The following is a 17,577-nucleotide window of genomic DNA, read 5'->3' on the forward strand; positions in this document are numbered from 1 at the left end:
GCACTTCTACACCACCCCCGGTAGTCTGAACTGTTGATACAAGGTAGGATGGATTGATACGTTCATGTCATGTACACCAAATTCTGGCCTTACCATCTGAATGTAGCAGCAGAAATCAAAACTAATCACACCCGGCAACGTTTTCCCAATCATCCATTGTCCAGTTTCGATGAGCCTGTGTGATTTCTTGTACTTAGCTGACAGGAGTAGCATCTGGTGTTGTCTTCCGCTTCTGTAGCCCATCTGCCTCAATGTTTAGCATGTTGAGCAATCAGTGACGTTTTTCTGCATACTTTGGCTGTAAGGAGGAGTTACTGCTGCCTCCCTGTCAGGTCAAGGCAGTCTGGTCATTCCATTCTCCTTTGACCTCTGACATCAACAAGGAATTTTTGCTCAGAGAATTGCCACTCCATGGATGTTTTCTCTTTTTTAGACCATTCTCTGTAAATCCTAGAGATGGTTGTGCGGAGAAATCCCAGTAGATCCCCTTTTTATAAAATACTCAGATCAATAACCATCATTCTCATGATTCATTATACTTTCAGCAGGTTGCCTTGACAATGTTTACAGGCCTAATTGCACAGAGTCTCTGCTATGTGATTGACTGATAAGTAATTTGCACTAAGGGGCAGTTGAACAGGTGCACATACTAATGATGATATGTTGAAAAACAAAAACTGGTCCAGTGGTCCTTCCTCACATGTAGCAATCCAGAGTAAATAGTTTGCCTCAGACACCGCACCACATGCTTTAGGTGAAGGAGCAACCTGGAATGCAAGCATGCATGGACACACCAGACACATCTGCAGGATCAAACAGACTTTGCACTTAGGAAAGTAGAAGGTTAAAGACCAGCTAATATCAGGTCTGACTGAGTCAGGCAAGGATCTCTGTACTTTACTTCCTCTGTACATGCCTGAGTTTATGGATGGGAGGATGCACAAGTAAACACTAGTTTTTTAAAAACAAGTCCAACCAGACCATTCTTGTCTCTCTCAGATTTCTATCTCAAGACACCATGTTCCCCAACTCCATTCATGTGCCATGATGTGATGACGAAACACACAAACTGGGTGGAACTTAAATAAATATACAAAAACAAACCATATTAATGTGGGAAGAGGAAAAAGTTGTATTTGTAAAATAAACCATCCCCTCTTTACGAACGCTGTGACGTTCAGTTCTGTCAATATCCATCTCGTTCAATTTCATGGTGATTTTTTTTCCTCTGGCCAGAAAAAGATCTACTTACTAGCTCAAAAACACCACACACTACTGATGTAGAAGTATGTATCTCACTATATGCTTGCATTTCTCACTGTGGCATGTTGTGTGCACTATTATCCTTATATATCCTTGCATATTTATTTATTTTCAAATGTATGTGTGTCCTTCCTGTTTCTCGTTCATTTGAATGCGGAACAGATTCACCTGAAGCAGCATCACATGCAACTGAGGTTGAGGTCGCTTTTGCCTAGGGGTGTCTGGGGGTGGGGTTGTAAACAGTGACCTCACCTGTCATACTCAAAAATAACACACGTGAGAGGACACACACCTCAAGTAAAAGATCAATAATAATAATAATAATAATAATAATAATAATAATAATAATAATAATACATTAAAAAACACAAAGCTAACTTTAGATATAAATAAGTTATCCATACAAAACACTGCAGATTAAAGCACACGTGCTGCTTCTACTCGTTAGAAGCCAGTAGAAGCCCATTTTTAACACAGAAAAGTGAAACAATGTCAGCCTACATTCATTTCTAGCACTCGGTTCAAACAATGCAACAAGTTTTATTAACGGGCTTATTTGGGTACATGCTGAACTCCTGGCCATCAGTTTGGGAACCACGGATGCTACGAGCCAACTTTACAAACAAGCCGCGCGCCCTCAACCAAAACACTCACCATAGGTTACCTAAACTCAACGTGAGTTGACTGTTTGAGGACACCGTGACACAAACTTACTTACCAGCCGTGTCAGATCCACTCAGCATCCACCTAAACGCCGCACGAAGACATGTACGGCGCACTTTGTGCAAAGTTTTCGGTGACCGACTCGCTTCACAACTCTCGCCGATACAGTTGATGGAGCAGCTCGTGCTGCGGTGGGAAAAACCGCTTTCTGCTGTGCTGCATTCAGTGGCCCTCGGAATACTGCACTCCAAATGCATGCGCAACACTAAGACAGGGATATCAAACTCATTTTACATAGTGGGCTAAATACAGCCCACTTTGATGCTAAGTGGGCTGGATGTTAAGTGGAAGTCTCTCATTGTAAAAAAGTTTAATTACACATTTAATCCTTAGATATCTTAATATAATAAAACGTGTAATTTCAACAGGACATCTCTACTTGATAAACAAAAGCTGCTGTAGAAAATTAAAGACATCTGGCAGTATGACTCTTTGTGTTTAAGTTGTAAGAAATACTCGTGTAAAACTATATAAAACTTATTTAGTTATTGAGTTATAAAATAGAAAGTATTTGTTAATTCACTAAAATATAACAACATACATTTCTATTGTAAGTGGAAAAAAGAGGAACTTTACTGTCATTTCTTTTTCTTTCTTCTTCTTCTTCTTTTTTTTTTTTTACCAAATTACTTTGGTGTAGCATGGGTTTATCTTTGTCTGTAAAGATAAAACTATAAAACTTTTCAAACTATAGTTCAAAGTCCAAAATTTATGTCTTCCTTCACGTTTGCTAAAGCTGTCCAGTTGGACAAGATTGGAGTATTTGCATAGCCAATTCTGGCACCCACACCTTATGTTTGACACCCCTGATTATAGAAAGTATATCAAAAGAACATCCTGGGCTTTCTAGTGGTACCACATTCATGGGGGTTTAACTTACAGACAAGACGGAAATTTGTTTTTAAAATGCTTTTATGGGAACGAATTAGGTTAAGTAATAACATTTTTGTAGCTACTATGATTCTATTGCTACAAACCAAATTGATTCCTCAATTTGAGATTATGAATGTCAATTTAGCAGGATTTGAGAAATGCACAGTAAATTTAACCCTTTCAAAGCAAAACTTTTATTCATTGTTCTTTGTGGTGGACAGCAGGACATACTGCCTCTCATCAAGAGATGAGATGGAGGATGGCCAGTCAAGAGTGGGAAAGTGAAAGCTCAGACAAGAACCAGCTTTTAAGTAGCGTGAGCAGGAGTAAAAGTGATGGTACCTATCATCCATTGTGGATACAAAGCAATGTGTAACCTAGGGCTCTAAAGTTTTATAGCATTACAGTGTGTAGAAGGTGAAATAAAAGCCTTTCAAACTGAATTCGCACACATATACAAACACACTTGTATAAATGTAGAGTACATAATCAGCTAAAAGTCTGACTTCTCAAACAATTTGCTCTGCTCATGAATTTATTTTATTTATTTACTTTGCTAAAAGTGCAAATCCACCTCCCCTTTCTTTTGTCAATTCAGTTTCAAACAGACTGAAACCAAGGCGACCTGATTACCAGATTTATCAAAATATGCCAGAAAACACAAACCAGAGGGAGGTGCTCGTCGCTGAAGGCAGCCTCAAAGCTAAAAACGTTCTTTAGCATATCTGTGCCCATGGCATGACTCGGATACCCTAGCATCAAGCTATACTGGGTCCTAGTTATAGCCATTTCAATAAATCAGGACAGATTCTTCAAGATCAGGCAGTCCATCAATGAAACAAATGATCTTGATGTCTCTGATAAGGGTAAAAGAATAAAGCCCTCTGGAAGGCGATCTGCCTCAATCTGCCGGGATCATGGAGGGCCTGTGGAGATGAGCAGATGATTCCCTTCACAGGCTGGCGTCATGTTCTGAAGTTTGTGCCAGATCCCCCAACTTAGCCTACACAATACTTATCCTTAATGAACTCCAGGTGTTGTTGTTTTGCGCCAGCTTGTGCTCCTCAAAAGCCAGTATGTCCTCCTGACCTTTCACTTTCCTGCTCTACTGTCTGGCCCACCTTGACTTTATCTCCTGATAAGTGTGACTAAGTCAGTCCTTTCTCACTGACTCAGCCCTCTGTCATCAATGTTAATGGATCTAACAGCCTAATTATGGTGACCATTTGGTGTGCAGGGAGCAGTTGAATCAAAAAGCTCGCCTACGACAAGTTATTTGTTAAAATCATCTTTAGGTATTCAGATGTGTTTCCTTCATTTAACTGTTTCTTTCAAACACAATACTTAAATTAGCTATGAAATGAGATGGCAAATCTAAACATGTTAGTCTAGTTAATATAAGTACACTGGGTTGGGTCAACCACGCTTTTGCCTTCAGATCTGCCCAGATGATTTGTGGCCCAGATTCAGGATGATGCTGGAAACATTCCTCTGAGATGTTGGTCCATATTGACATCTTTACATCACACAGTTGCTGCTTATTTGTCAGCTGCACATCCATGTCATGAATCTCCCATTGCGTCACATACCAAAGGTGCTCTACTGGATTAAGATCTGGTGGCGGTTAGTTGAGTACAGTAAACTCACTGCAGCCTTTGAGAAGGCAGGGCATAAAAGGATGCACATTATTAGCAACAACTCTCAGGTATATTGTGACATTTCAATGATGCTCATTTGACAAAGTCTGCATGTCTAAATGCATTGATCCATGTTATTGGGTGATTACATAGGCATGTTAACAGCAGCTGAAACACTATACCCAAAAAAGTGGCCAGTGAGTCGTTTGTTAGTACTCTGTGTGACTCAATAAAATTGCAAAACAATGAGTGCCACTGTTTGGCTCGTATCTCAGTTAGAGTTGGCAGTATGTTATCTTAGGCGGGACCAAGATCCGATAAAAATCCTGCCAAAGTAAAGGTCCAAAGCCAAAAATTCACTTATCTCATTCTTTTTATAATTATTATTATTATTATTATTTCACCTCTTTTTCATCCATTCCTTATCTGCTCAAGAATTTGCTCTACTAAAAGTTTACTTTACTAAAAGTGCTAAAGTTTGAGAGCTGCATCCGTGCTGTATTTCTTCCTTGCTGGTGGGGAAAGTGGATGGGAAGGCATGTACTTTAATTAAGCTATTATAGTATGTAGTGTTCTCTGGCCTACTCTGCTCCTACAATAAGATCTTTAAATAGATAATTAGGGGGTTGTTTGGGGGGGGGGGGGGGGGGGGGGGTTTAAGACTTTTGCACAGAATAATTTATAATCCCTGTTTTATATAGTGAATATGTTCTATATAGGATCAGCACACTCAAACTAGGTGAATATTTGTTACTGTAAAAGATGGCAGAGCAGTCCTTGAATAGAAAGAGAGAGCATATTTCTCCCATACTGGCTTCTCTTTGTTGGCTCCCTGTTAAATCCAGAACTGAATTTAAAATCCTTCTTCTCACATACAAGGTCTTCAATAATCAGGCCCATCTTATCTTAAAGACCACATAGAGCACTTCATTCTCAGACTGCAGGCTTACTTGTTGTTCTAGAGTATTTAAAAGTAGAATGGGAGGCAGAGCCTATAGCTTTCAGGACATTCTTCTGTGAAATCAACTCCCAGTTTGGATTTGCGAGACAGAGACCCACTCTTCTTTCAAGAACTTGCATTTTTTGATAAAGCATATAGTTGGGGCACTGAATGCTCTTTTAATAATGCTGTAATAGACCTGGGCTGCTGGGGGCTTCCCAAGATGCACTTTACCTTTTCCCCCCCACTGAATATGTGTTAATAGACCTCTCAGCAGTTAATCTTTAGTTATTATTAATCTCTGGATCTGTTCCACAACATGTTTGTCCATTACCCCTGACCAGGTTGTGGCAGATGACCTCGCCCCTCCCAGGTTCTGCTGGAAGTTTCTTCCTGTTAAAAGGTAGTTTTTCCTTCTCACTGTCGCCAAGTGAATGCTCATAGGAGCTCTTCTGATTGCTGGGGTTTTCTCTATAATAATTTAGGATCTTTATCTCAAACTATAAAGCACCGTGAGGTGAGATAAAATTCAGTTGAAATGGCAATGCAGGTAAATGCTGCATATGCGTTTGCCTGCTCTCGTCATGACTGTTTTTTTTAACACATCAAGCCAAACCGCAGTATTTCCCGTAACTGCAATATGGCCAATAGCACCTGAAGGCAGCATTGCTTTCCCTCATTTAGCCAACTGAGCCGTAGACAGGAGGACAATAAACACTTCTCCTCTGTAGCAGGCCTACTGTGTGTGTGTGTGTGTGTGTGTGTCACTCTATTGGAATGTCTGGCAGCAGTTCCTTACCGTAGCCAGTCATTCACTTATTTATGCCGCATGTCCTATACATTGTTGCTACTAGCCCAGAATGATTCACTCCAGTCAAACGTTTGCAAAGCTCTTTACGACCATTTGGTTTAACTCAGGGGGCAATCGCAGAAATCATTTTGACAGCCGACTCCGGTAAATAGCTGCCCCGGTGCAGCGTCTGTCCGCATGCTCCATCAGCTGCCATCCTTTGATGTGTCTCACACACAGAGATCTCACCTCGGCGAAACAGCCGGATCACTGTGAGGCACTAGTTCAATCAAAAGACGAATAGTTTTGGAATCGCGCAATGCTTTCTTCCGACAGATAAAGGCGGGATTCATGGGAGTGTCTTGATTGTGTCATTGTTTTAAACGATTATCGTCGCCCGGGACTTGAAATGAGCGGTGGCCCGAAAAGCACGTGCTCAGCGTATTACTGCATCTATTTCAACTTGGAAAATGAGGGATTTTTTCCCAATCCCCCCCTCTCCTCACCCACTCCATTGATGGGAAATCTGATGCCATCCGACAGGAATGTGCAACCCTTCCATCCCTCCAACTCTCCTCCACCCAGGAGCGTGCAAAGTGCAAAACCTTTGGGAATCCCTGGTTCCCTGATGATTAAAAAAAAAAAAGGGAGAAAACAAAAGAGAGCGGGTAGCTCTTCCAACAAGTCAAATGTGACTTAAAGCTTCCCCACACTACTTTAAAATCTGATAAAAAAAATCTTTATCCTTTTGAAAATTAAAATCGGAAATCTAACTGAAGCATTAAATGCAATGCAGGATTTCTTGGGGAGAATATTATCTCCCGTATTTTTGTGGAATATAAGGAATATAAAAAAATGAATAAATAATAAGAAGCAGATAAAGGAAAGACGCACCACTCTTTTCATATTTACATATGTTTCAGATATCTTAAAAAAAGAAAAGAAAAGAAAAAGAAAACAGTTTTTATGCTTAACTGAAGCGACAGTCAGTACATACACATATCCCAGAGGGCACAGTCTCACTTTGCTGTGGAAAAGTCCTCCCATTTCTCACGGAGTTATCCAGGAAACCTTAGCACGTGGGCAAAAAAGCCTCTAGGCCTCGACAAACTCAGGCATGCTTTGAGTGTCATGACTGCCCGGAACAAACAGCGACAATTTTTATTTTTTTTTAAGCACTGTTTTTCCTGGATTCTGTTGCAGGCGCAGGGCTGCTCCATTCTTCCACAGGTGCTGGAACTTTGTAGATACATCTCATCTGCAGTGCTGGACCAGGTGTTTCGTGGAAGATGACTTTTGAAACATAGGTCTGAAGATACCATGTAGGGAGGAATGGATTATGTTACTGACTTGATGCCTGTGAGACACTAGAAAACACAAGTGAAATCGTACTCCACAACCATTGCTTTTCTTTTTAATCACTCTCTCACAATGTGAAGCCCGTACTATGCGCCTGTGGCACTTTTACTTTAACTGTTGTTTATTCACTGTAGAGTGGACTACTTTTATTCCTCATCCTCGTCTACCAATCCACAGTTTTAAAGTGGCACTACTGATGCGTTCAAGGGCACGTCCTTATTTTTGTGGATCCTGCCCTCTGCCGTCAGAACATAACCGTTACATATGCATGACCGTCTTGCTGTCCCGGTGATGTCATAATGAAGAGACTGATTGTAGCTGAAGCACAAACGCAACTAATAGCAGAGTGGAAACGGAGCCATCTGCTGCTGTGATGAAACATATTTATCCAGATGCTGGATCTCTCCAGATATCTTGCTGGATGACACTGCCTCTTTGGGGCGTTTTTTGCCTTTAATTTGCCAATTTATTCTTTACCTCAAAAACAAAGAGCTACTCTGTTTTAGTTCAGCCTTTTCACACTTCACCTAGCTCGGTGCCTGGCTGAAGAATTACCCTGCAACTGTGCCTAAACCCAAGGCACAAGTCTTTGCTTTTTGCAAGATATGAATTCTACTGTGGTACCAATGCAACTCTGTTATTATGCATGGAAAAACACAGCCCTCACAACTGTGTGTTGTGTGATAAACAAAAGCCACAGTATGAACACACAAGTGTTCACTCAGCCAGGTGCTATTCTGAGCAGTACAGCTACCTGACTCAGTGGTTTGTTGAAAGCTTCTTTGCCCATGGCCTGGTTTGTACCATTGTCGCCTATTGAGCCGTTAGTGGAGCATCATGGCTAACACCACGGGTGTTTGGACAATAGTTTAAGTAGAAACAAAACCTCTGCACAGTTTGGGTGCATTCCGCAAACTTCTGTCATATTTAAATGATTTAATAAGAAGTGATGATCAAGTGCTTTATAAGAGAAAAGACAGGAGGCAGAGGGTAAGACTTATAAATTTAAATAAGATTTATTTTCAAGTTATAATATACTAAAAAGTTATTCATCACTGTGTGGAAATACATACATCTGAGCTTCTGTAAAACATTGCAGAAATAATAATAATAATAATAATAATAATAGTATAAAAACAGCTTCAGTAGGTTTTTAAGGCTTGTAGGTCCTGAGACTGTTCACCTTACCAGCTCATGAAAAACAACACATTGTGCTCACACTACCAGCATTCATGCCATTTAAACTAATAATAATAATAATAATAATAATAATAATAATAATAAATTCAATGTAAAACCAAAACACACTTAAGAAAATTAACTTGTGGACATTTGATGTGACCGTCACATGCATGAACAACTGACAAATGTCACAGTGCCTTTATTTTCTACTAGTTCCTTAAAAAAAAACAACAAAAAAAACAGAGTGAGACAGCTAATATGTTTTTTTGAATCAGTAATTAATTTTGGCAATAAAACTGAGTTCTTCTTCTTTACATAATATCTCAGAGCACGGCTGGGATTTACTTCAACCACAGCAAATTCTGTAGATAAAATGCATTTTTATATTGCACACAAAGTTTGTTGCTTTAGTCTTCTACAGCTCACTGTGTCATGTCCTACAGGACCAACATGAGCCAGCTGGACTTCTTATACAACACAAGGAAATAGTTGTCGCATTGCATAGAAGCAACAGTGTGCACACTAACATTTACTGCATAAGTGGAATAATTATAGCAGGAACGGGTGTTGACTGTGCAAGTTGTGCTGCAGACACAGTTCTCCACAAGTTGAAAAAAAATAAAAATCCAGAAAGAGGAGAGTGTGAAAAACAGCAAAGACAGCACCGCAGGATATAGCGTAGCAGTCTAGCACCACTAATTGCTTTCCCTTTCCAGCTGTATTGGACCCAATTAAATTGTGTCAAATACGGGACTGCAGTTGCGAAAATGACCTCACTGGTCGTGCCACTGGGAAACTTGTTGTTAAATGTTAGAAATACCAAAATAATTTCTACCAGATACAAAACATAGAGACAGCTGTGCTGGAGAGCCAGATTTCTAGACATAAATCATACATCAGAGGCAGAAAAAACACTCTTTAAGCGTGAAAGAAAAAAACAAACTACTGCTTTTAGCAGAGAAGCTTTTATATTTGTGCTTTAAAATATTTAAAGTCTCTAGAACTTTTGCTGGAATTTTATAAATCAACTAAAAATCCCAAAACTGCTTTACCAGCTGAACGCCTCTGGACTGAAGATACAATGGATCCACTTATAATCACAGGGCGAGTGCAAACGTCCAGAATCTTAGATGCTAGTATTGAGTTGCTAAGGCTAACATTAAAATAAAACAAAGAAACGAAAAAGAAAAAACCCTACTAGGCCAAAACCAGAACATGTGCCTTTATATAGAAGACTGAGTCTAACTGTTTGCAGATATTCACCTGAGTAATGAGGGGTTGAGCACGGTTATATTAACAAAACTGCACTTCATTGTGCCGTTTTACCTCTCATTATTTAGCTTTACCTCCTTGAAATAAATGAGCAAGATTTCATTGTAAGACACTTGAAGCGATCTTTGTGCGCAGTTGTTTACCAGCTGATTTGCTGAATTATTGTGACAGCTTACTCACACTTGCTCTGCCCTCTGGCAGAGACAAAGCGCAAATGACATCCCACTTCGAGCATCACAGAAAATATATTTTTGAACTGATTATGCACTAATTGCCTGCTAAAATGGCACAAGGTGATGACAGGATCTGACTCTCGTGTTGATAAAGAAATCAGTGCAGCCTATCGCAGGGGTGGGGCTTAGTGTTTTAGCTACAAAATTCTCTTAGCACCCTAATTCTTATTCATTTTCATGTGTATTTGCACAGTTATCTGAGAGTATCTTAGGACATGCTACTGGTTACTGAGCCGCTCTATTAAGGAAAGCTTTCCTACATAAGGCACTTTAAATATTGCACAGTGCACAGCTAGAGGTTGGGCTGCAAAGTTGAAGACAGGGAACCTGGAGAAAAATGCACAGGGAGGACATACAAGTGGTCCACTGACTAGCACTAGGAGTGCTAACCAACATCACACCCTGCTGAGAAATCCCTGAGAAAATAGTACAGCATGACAGTGTTGGAATTTATTGTATTGTTTGTAGTGACTAACTGCATTAAAGTGCTTTTCTTGAGTTTGTGGTTTTTTTGTTGTCATTGTCGATGGCAGAGCGATCATAGTCGTAGTCTTAGCATGAACAGATTCAAACATTTTTCTTTTTTTTGAGTAAAATCATAATAAAAATCTAAATTTGCACACTTTTTAGTACAATATGGTTATGCCATCCTCTCTTTGGCTATTTTATTCAGGTTAAAGTAAAAGGGGAGTAAATGGGATGTCCTTCATTGTATTTATACTGTGTACATATACACACAAGTTCCAGGGATCAGCGTACAGTTTTTAGGAGAAGTCTTTTTTCTCGTTTCTTTAAAAAAACCTAAACCTGTTGATTAATTTAAAAAAAAGATACAAGCATTAAATTGCACAGGTTGACTCTTAGAATCAATGTGTATAGATGCACTGACTTCATTTCTGAATACATCACAAGCCAAAACAGCCCCATATTAGATTGGGTCTGATCTATTTCTGCTTCTAACTCTATAAAGAGCTTAAACTTCCACTCAGGTTTGCATATAAATAACAAGTAAAATAAGAAGTAAATTAAGACCATATGATGGTAAAGAGAAAAAAAAAAATCAATACTTAAACTGACGATACGTCTGCTCATCAGTTCCTACGGGAACTATTATACCACTTCCTTATTGCTACTCCACTGGTGCTCACCGCTATGCACAGCGCTCCGCCGAGGCTCCACCATGTTGGTGCGCGGCTAAAGAAAATGAACTGGTAGATGAACGCCAGCACCACATCCACAGTTTTCATCAGGGCTACGGGTCCGGCCTTCTCAACCTGCAGAGCCTTTATGAGGAAGGTCTGGCCTGCGATACCCAGGATGGCGATCAACATCAGCAACCAGCGGTCGCGGCCACAGAATGGGATTTTCCATTCACCCAGGACGGATACGGTGATGATGCACTCGATTAACCCGATGACAGCATAGTACCACACGGAGACGTAGTAGTGGACACTCTTGCCCAGCTTGCGAAGAATAACAAATGTACACGCAGCTCCAATTGCTCCTATACATAAATTAACCATTGAGAGAGACACAGAATGAATCAATTAATCTGCAGGATAATAAAAATGAACAAATCCATAAGAACCACTTTAGACTTGAAGGACAGCTAAAGGGTATGTTCGGCTCTATTGCTTCAGAGCTACAAAGCTATTATTAAACTGATAGAATTACTTGAATTAATGAGGTTAAATGTTGTCCTAAACCCGTATGTTTCAGGTTCATCGTGTGACATTTTGGATCACATTATTACTTATTGTTATGTAGTATTAACATCTATGCATTTCTAATCATTCCTGCTGATTCAAAGATTTAAATTTCGAAATGAATGAGTCCATAAAAAGTTTGCCAAACTGTTAGTCAGTGAGAATCCAATATGGGTATCATGCTTTGAAACCTAATGGACCTCTTTTACAGAAACTAATAAGCTGCTACAAAAGAAAGGAGACAGCTTTGAGCCCAGCCACAATTGACTGGAAACAATTTATCACCCATGTTTAGCATTCAGTCGAGCAGCAACGTGCTGGCTCTTAAAAAACATACCATATAAAGCCAACATGGAAGTGCCAAAAATGGCAGTTCCTTGAGTGGCCACTTGAGGCGGACTCTAATAAAAGTCCATCCACACAGACCCCAGTGTAACTTCACTGGTATGAAAACAAACAATTTTCATCAACATGGCCAATTTTTCCCTTCACTTTCATGTTTAAATCACTTCAGGGTTTCTTTTCATGCATTATGCCACTAGAGCATAGGTGTCAAACTCTGGCCCGCGGGCCAAATTTGGCCCGCAGCCTAATTACATTTGGCCCGCGAAGCCATACCAAATTACTATTAGAGCTGGCCTACTGGTATTATACAGCTAATATATATATTGTTTAGTGTTAGGCTTTGCTTGTTCCATATTCAGTTTTTCAGCAAAACTTGTTCGAGTCCATAACAAAAGATTCATTCTTATATCTGGAGGAAGATTTTTCAATAAATATTAATGTTAGCCCGTGACTTTGTTCCAGTTTTGAATTTTGGCCCACTGTGTATTTGAGTTTGACACCCCTGCACTAGAGAGTGGCATAGGAGGCTCTTGTGTAATTTGGAAAACCTTTTCGCTCTGCAACTGAGTGTCAGTAAACAGTAGATGGATAATCCTAAGGTCCAGATACATCTCTTAGGTCTTATGTCAAGTCTTTGCCAAAATGTTTCCTGTTTCATTAGGACGTGACTTTCAGATACTGTTCATCTTATCTACCACATATCCATTTGTCCTCCATTCATTTTGCACTCCACCCTCTCATCCAAATGTGGTTCAGTTCCCCTGGTTGCCATGGTCAACTTGACCATGAGAGCAAACAAAATCCTCAGCAAAATACTCAGTGTAAATGTTTGGATAAATCATATCACCTCCAAATGCAGCAAAAGTCCCCTTGATGTGGTTCGTGTAGTCGCCCTCAATGCCATGAACATTCTCGCCGAAGAGAAATGGCGGTCGGGCAATGAGGATGACTCCGGTGAGGGTAAAAACAGTGAAAACACAGTCCCAGATTGTACATTTCTCCTTCAGGAAGATCCAAGCCAAGAGGGAGGTAAAGACTGGATTACTGGAGGCAGGGTTCAATGAGAGAAAGAGTTAAAAAGGAAAAAAAAAAAGCATGGAAAAAGTGTAAATGTAGCTGATGAATTCAAGGAGGATGCAATGCATCTGTAGTGTTAACATAATCTGAAGTGATCTGTAATAAATGAGCTTTGAAGCAGCTCTCACCTGAATGTGATAACGGTGGCATCTGCCAGCGGCATCAGCTGAACTGCATAGAAGAGCAGGATCATGGCATTGGAACCAAGGAAACCCCGAAGCATCAAAACTAAACGTTTATCTCTGGGACCAAGAAAACCTGTCCTGGAGGAGCACAGATATGAGGATGATGGATGAAGGGATGGCTGAATGGAAGGATGACTACAATGACTGATAGAGGAAGTAATAAACTGAAATTTCAGGGAGGGACAGATGGAGAAAATGCAAGTACCGTAGGGAGTTAAGGGATGACAAATTAGTGGATGGCTAAGGAAAATGATACATTTAGGTAATGTGGGAATGACAGTGATGGATGCATGAGTGGATGCTGCTGAAAACAGGGAAGAGAGACAGATCTGTAAATGATAAATCAAAGTTAAAATGTATGTGGAGGATGAACAGAAGGATGGGTGAGAAGGTTCAATGCCTTTTTTAAGTTATATTTCTCAGTATTAAAGGAATCAAGCCAAGCTAGTGGAATAAATTGACAGGGGGAAAAAAAGAATTCAATTTTATTTATACGCCTCCAAATAACAACAACAGTTGCCTCAAGGCACTATATATTGTAAGGTACCCTACAATAATACATACAGAGAAAAACCCAACAATCATATGACTCCCTATGAGCAAGCACTGTTCCTGTTAAAACTCCCTTTTAACAGGAAGAAACCTACGGCAGGACCAGGCAGTCATCTGCCGTGACTGGTTGGGGTGAGAGGAGGAAGACAGGACAAAAGATATGCTGTGGAAGAGAGCCAGAGATTAATAACAAGTATGGGCACAAGATAGATTTACTCTTTCCCCAAAGGGAGGGAGCATTTAATCGTTTCTGTTTGTCTGTCTGTCTATTAGTAGTCTAGGGTCCACAGTTTTTAAGATATCAGTTTCAAATTTTCTCTGATGACAGACACCAATAACTGCTTGAGATTAATTCCCTTTGGCCAAAAATCGGGCCAAGGTTAAGGTAACACCAAATGTGAAAAAAATCTGTTTGATTATATTTTGTTTGCCTGTTGGCATATTAGTCTATGTATGTGTAAAAATTACACCTCAAGTGGTTTGTTTAATATACTTGACTATACTTAAGCTCTGATTATGAAATGGGGAGTTAATTTTAGGTGGCTATATAACTTGATGTGGGAGTATTATTCAAAACCCTTTCCCACACTGAATTTAAATGCACATTTTTCCATCAACAACAGTGAGGGGAATAAAACAAATCTCTAACAATATTTTGTAAACCTCATGTTTGGACCGTGAAGTCAGTAAATCTGGTTAAAGGCGATAAAATGACAGATAAATTACAGGTGAGGATATGCGCCATCTCTTTGACTGTATCCTATTATAATCTGCTCAAACCAAAAAGATTGTTGGTTTGAAAATGTACAAACAAATACTGGTCTTAATTATTTCATATAGTATACAGCGTGTGTAAATCTTAAACCAGCTATTGTGCTTACTTGTGATAGATGATTACTGGTGCGACAAACAGCATCTGAAAGAAGCATCGTATGGCACTGATCTCTATAGCATGAATTCCCTCTATAGTTTTCACCAAGAGGTTGATGATGGAGAAGAAAACTGTGGACAGGAAAGCATAGAACAAGCCAAGACCTGGGCATCTATTTGGTTTCTCTGGGCCTGTGGAAAAAGAGAAAAGAAGGCATTAGTTTAAGTAAGTCTTAAGACAAAAGAATGTAAGAGAAGGGCCATGAGAGGAAAATCACTTACATTTTTAATTATAAAAATGTATTATGTTGTTCTTAATACAGCACTCCATATTGGATGGCGAAGCGAGGAGCAGAATATGTTATTGAACCCCATGTGGCCTGGGTAATTCAGCTGCAAAGATCACAAACAAAAGATATGCCAAATTGTGGGCTGTGGTGTTTGCAAACCCTGACTGTGAAACAACTGATACGTGTGCAGGGATAGACTTTCAGCCCGAGGTTAAACAAGTATTTTTATTTGTACTCACCAGTCCGTTTGCTTTCCAAACTTTGTACCAAGCCACAAGCGAGGAAGAAGATTGACAATGTTTAGTCACAGTAAAGCAGTACTGTAAGACTTGTTGTCATAGAATCATTTTATGTTAGGAATTTTCTTTGATTTTAACTACATAATAGTTTAATTACATACTTTAAGTCAACCTCTGTAGAAACTTAAGTGTACAGCTGGACCAGATGGGAGTTCAATTTTATACCCTGTGCTGTTCTACCCTAGCAATTATGCATCAAATACAAAAGTAACCAAAAAGTAATAAACTAAAACTGGTATGTAAAGGTCCTGAGGAAATGTCTTACTTCCTTGTCAATTTCTAATATAAACCCCCTTCTTCCTTGTACAGGATTATACCAGAGGGAAGACAGGACCAAGCCCTATACAAGTTAAACTAGTTTTAGAAAATTGACATCAGCAGCCATATGTATAAACCACCTCCTGTTTAAAAATAGGCACGTTTTTGGTTAGTTTTTTTTCTTTTGGAAAAGTGCACAGTCATGCATCCGTTTTATAGCACGATGGAAAATGTTAAGCTGGCTTATGAAACAACTGAGCCACCAGCTTCACCAGTCAACTAGGTTCACTACTGGGCAGAATCACTGTAAGGGGAACATTTTTCTTAATCATATTTTAAGTATAATTTGGTGTACAACTTTATTTAACATTACCGTTTTATTCTGAAATAAATAACATACAATGAAAATGGGCTGTTTTAACGGATGTTTTATTATCAAATACCCCCCCCCCCCCCTCCCAAAAAAAAGATGTTATAAGTTTATATAAAAATTGCGCGTAATCCAATTTGACTGTATTACAGTTTATAGGCCAATAGCATACACGTGATATCGCCGCTATCACCGATACGTGACGTTGAACGATTGTATAACGTGGTGCTACGCAGGAAGTCACTGTTTGTGTATTAGTATATTATTTATTCACACGACGAAGTTTATCTGCAGGAGAAAGTCGTAAAAACGGGGGATGCTGACTACTTTATGCTAACTGTAAGTGCATGCGCGTGCGCTTCTACCTTCTGGGGATGGGGACTTGTTTCTGACGCAAAACGCCGGTGGGCACGACGTTTTCTCCTCGCCGCTGCTTTCCAGTGAATTTCCTCTTGCGCCCTCCAGTTGCTCATCATCATCATCTTCTTCTTCATCATACTCGCACGAAGCTCGGCCCTTGCTCCGCAGATGAATCCTCTCTGGTGCCCGGTCGTTTGTGCCGGGCTCTTGTCGGTCGTAGGCGCTGTTTTTGTCATGGCTGTCATCTTTGTAAAACGCCACCGTAACGTCGTCCTCTACGGATAAAGCCCGCTCGTGCGTGCAGTGGTTACAGTCTGCCATGCTAAGATGCGACGGCTGAGCGGTAGCATGCCTCAGTGAGAGTACCGCGCGACTTCCCCGGTGTCCTGAGTGACTGAGAAGACGAGGTTAATGAGTAATCTTATCTCAGGGGGCAGGTTGCTAACGACTGTGCGGTGTTCAGTTTAGCCACAGGGGGGCAGAAGTGGACTCAAACCAAGTCTCCTACCTAGGCAACTAAAATGTTCCTAAAAGTCCATGCCCATTTCATACACTTACATTTTTGATTAAAGAAGTTCTGCATACTGGTGAACTAACCATTACAGAAATATAGATTTTGTCATTTCCGATACTGTTATTGTAATGGCAGCTGTGGCATAAACCGTGCAATGGTTGGCGATCTCTCTCTCCACACAAGCAAAAGTTTACAAGTTCTATTTGTTTGTATGTCTGTATTTATTTTATTACTTGCATCCTCGAACAGAAAAATGAGTTTTAGTGTTTGTCATTCATTTCTGAATGTGAGCCTAGTTCACAATAATAATGAGATTTCAGGATTTTATTTATTTAGCTTGAATTAATTTTGACAATTTTTTTTTTTATCAAGAAACACACATTTTACTCAGTAATAGATTGGTATCCTTGTGAAAACAGTAATGTTAAATCCTTTATTCCCACCACCATGTGGTGCCCCAATACAGTTTTCACCTCAGG

General features: G+C 39.8%; 2 protein-coding genes across 3 annotated transcripts in view; both read right to left on the minus strand.

Moving 5' to 3' along the window:
- plce1 (phospholipase C, epsilon 1) overlaps positions 1-2,104 on the minus strand; it is a 78,031-nt gene extending 75,927 nt beyond the window's left edge. For both annotated transcript variants that reach the window (XM_085466272.1, XM_085466273.1), the window contains exon 1: positions 1,982-2,104. The gene's annotated coding sequence lies outside the window, so the exon portion shown is untranslated. The remainder of the gene's footprint in view (positions 1-1,981) is intronic.
- A 6,472-nt stretch (positions 2,105-8,576) lies between these two features.
- On the minus strand, positions 8,577-17,043 carry slc35g1 (solute carrier family 35 member G1). The gene is made up of 5 exons (XM_085466274.1): positions 16,590-17,043; positions 15,019-15,199; positions 13,529-13,663; positions 13,171-13,367; positions 8,577-11,776 (listed from the first exon to the last, which is right to left on the minus strand). The coding sequence occupies exons 1-5, from the start codon at positions 16,903-16,905 to the stop codon at positions 11,364-11,366; spliced, it is 1,242 nt and encodes a 413-aa protein (XP_085322400.1). The 5' UTR covers positions 16,906-17,043; the 3' UTR covers positions 8,577-11,363.
- Between the last annotated feature and the right edge of the window lie 534 nt (positions 17,044-17,577).

This window comes from Copadichromis virginalis, linkage group LG8 (genome assembly GCF_057382275.1).
Source record: "Copadichromis virginalis isolate Kocher_CV1m ecotype Utaka linkage group LG8, C_Virginalis_male_GT1.1, whole genome shotgun sequence".
NCBI classification, from domain to species: Eukaryota; Metazoa; Chordata; class Actinopteri; order Cichliformes; family Cichlidae; genus Copadichromis; species Copadichromis virginalis.

What these genes read in the sequence shown, in the direction of transcription:
- slc35g1 (XM_085466274.1), bottom strand. Translation starts at nt 16,905, where the DNA reads ATGGCAGACTGTAACCACTGCACGCACGAGCGGGCTTTATCCGTAGAG. An exon ending in CAAGTCCCCATCCCCAGAAG is followed by an intron (nt 15,200 to 16,589) that starts GTAGAAGCGCAC and finishes CTTTTTCCACAG; the next exon opens with GCCCAGAGAAACCAAATAGA. An exon ending in CCAGTAATCATCTATCACAA is followed by an intron (nt 13,664 to 15,018) that starts GTAAGCACAATA and finishes GTGCTCCTCCAG; the next exon opens with GACAGGTTTTCTTGGTCCCA.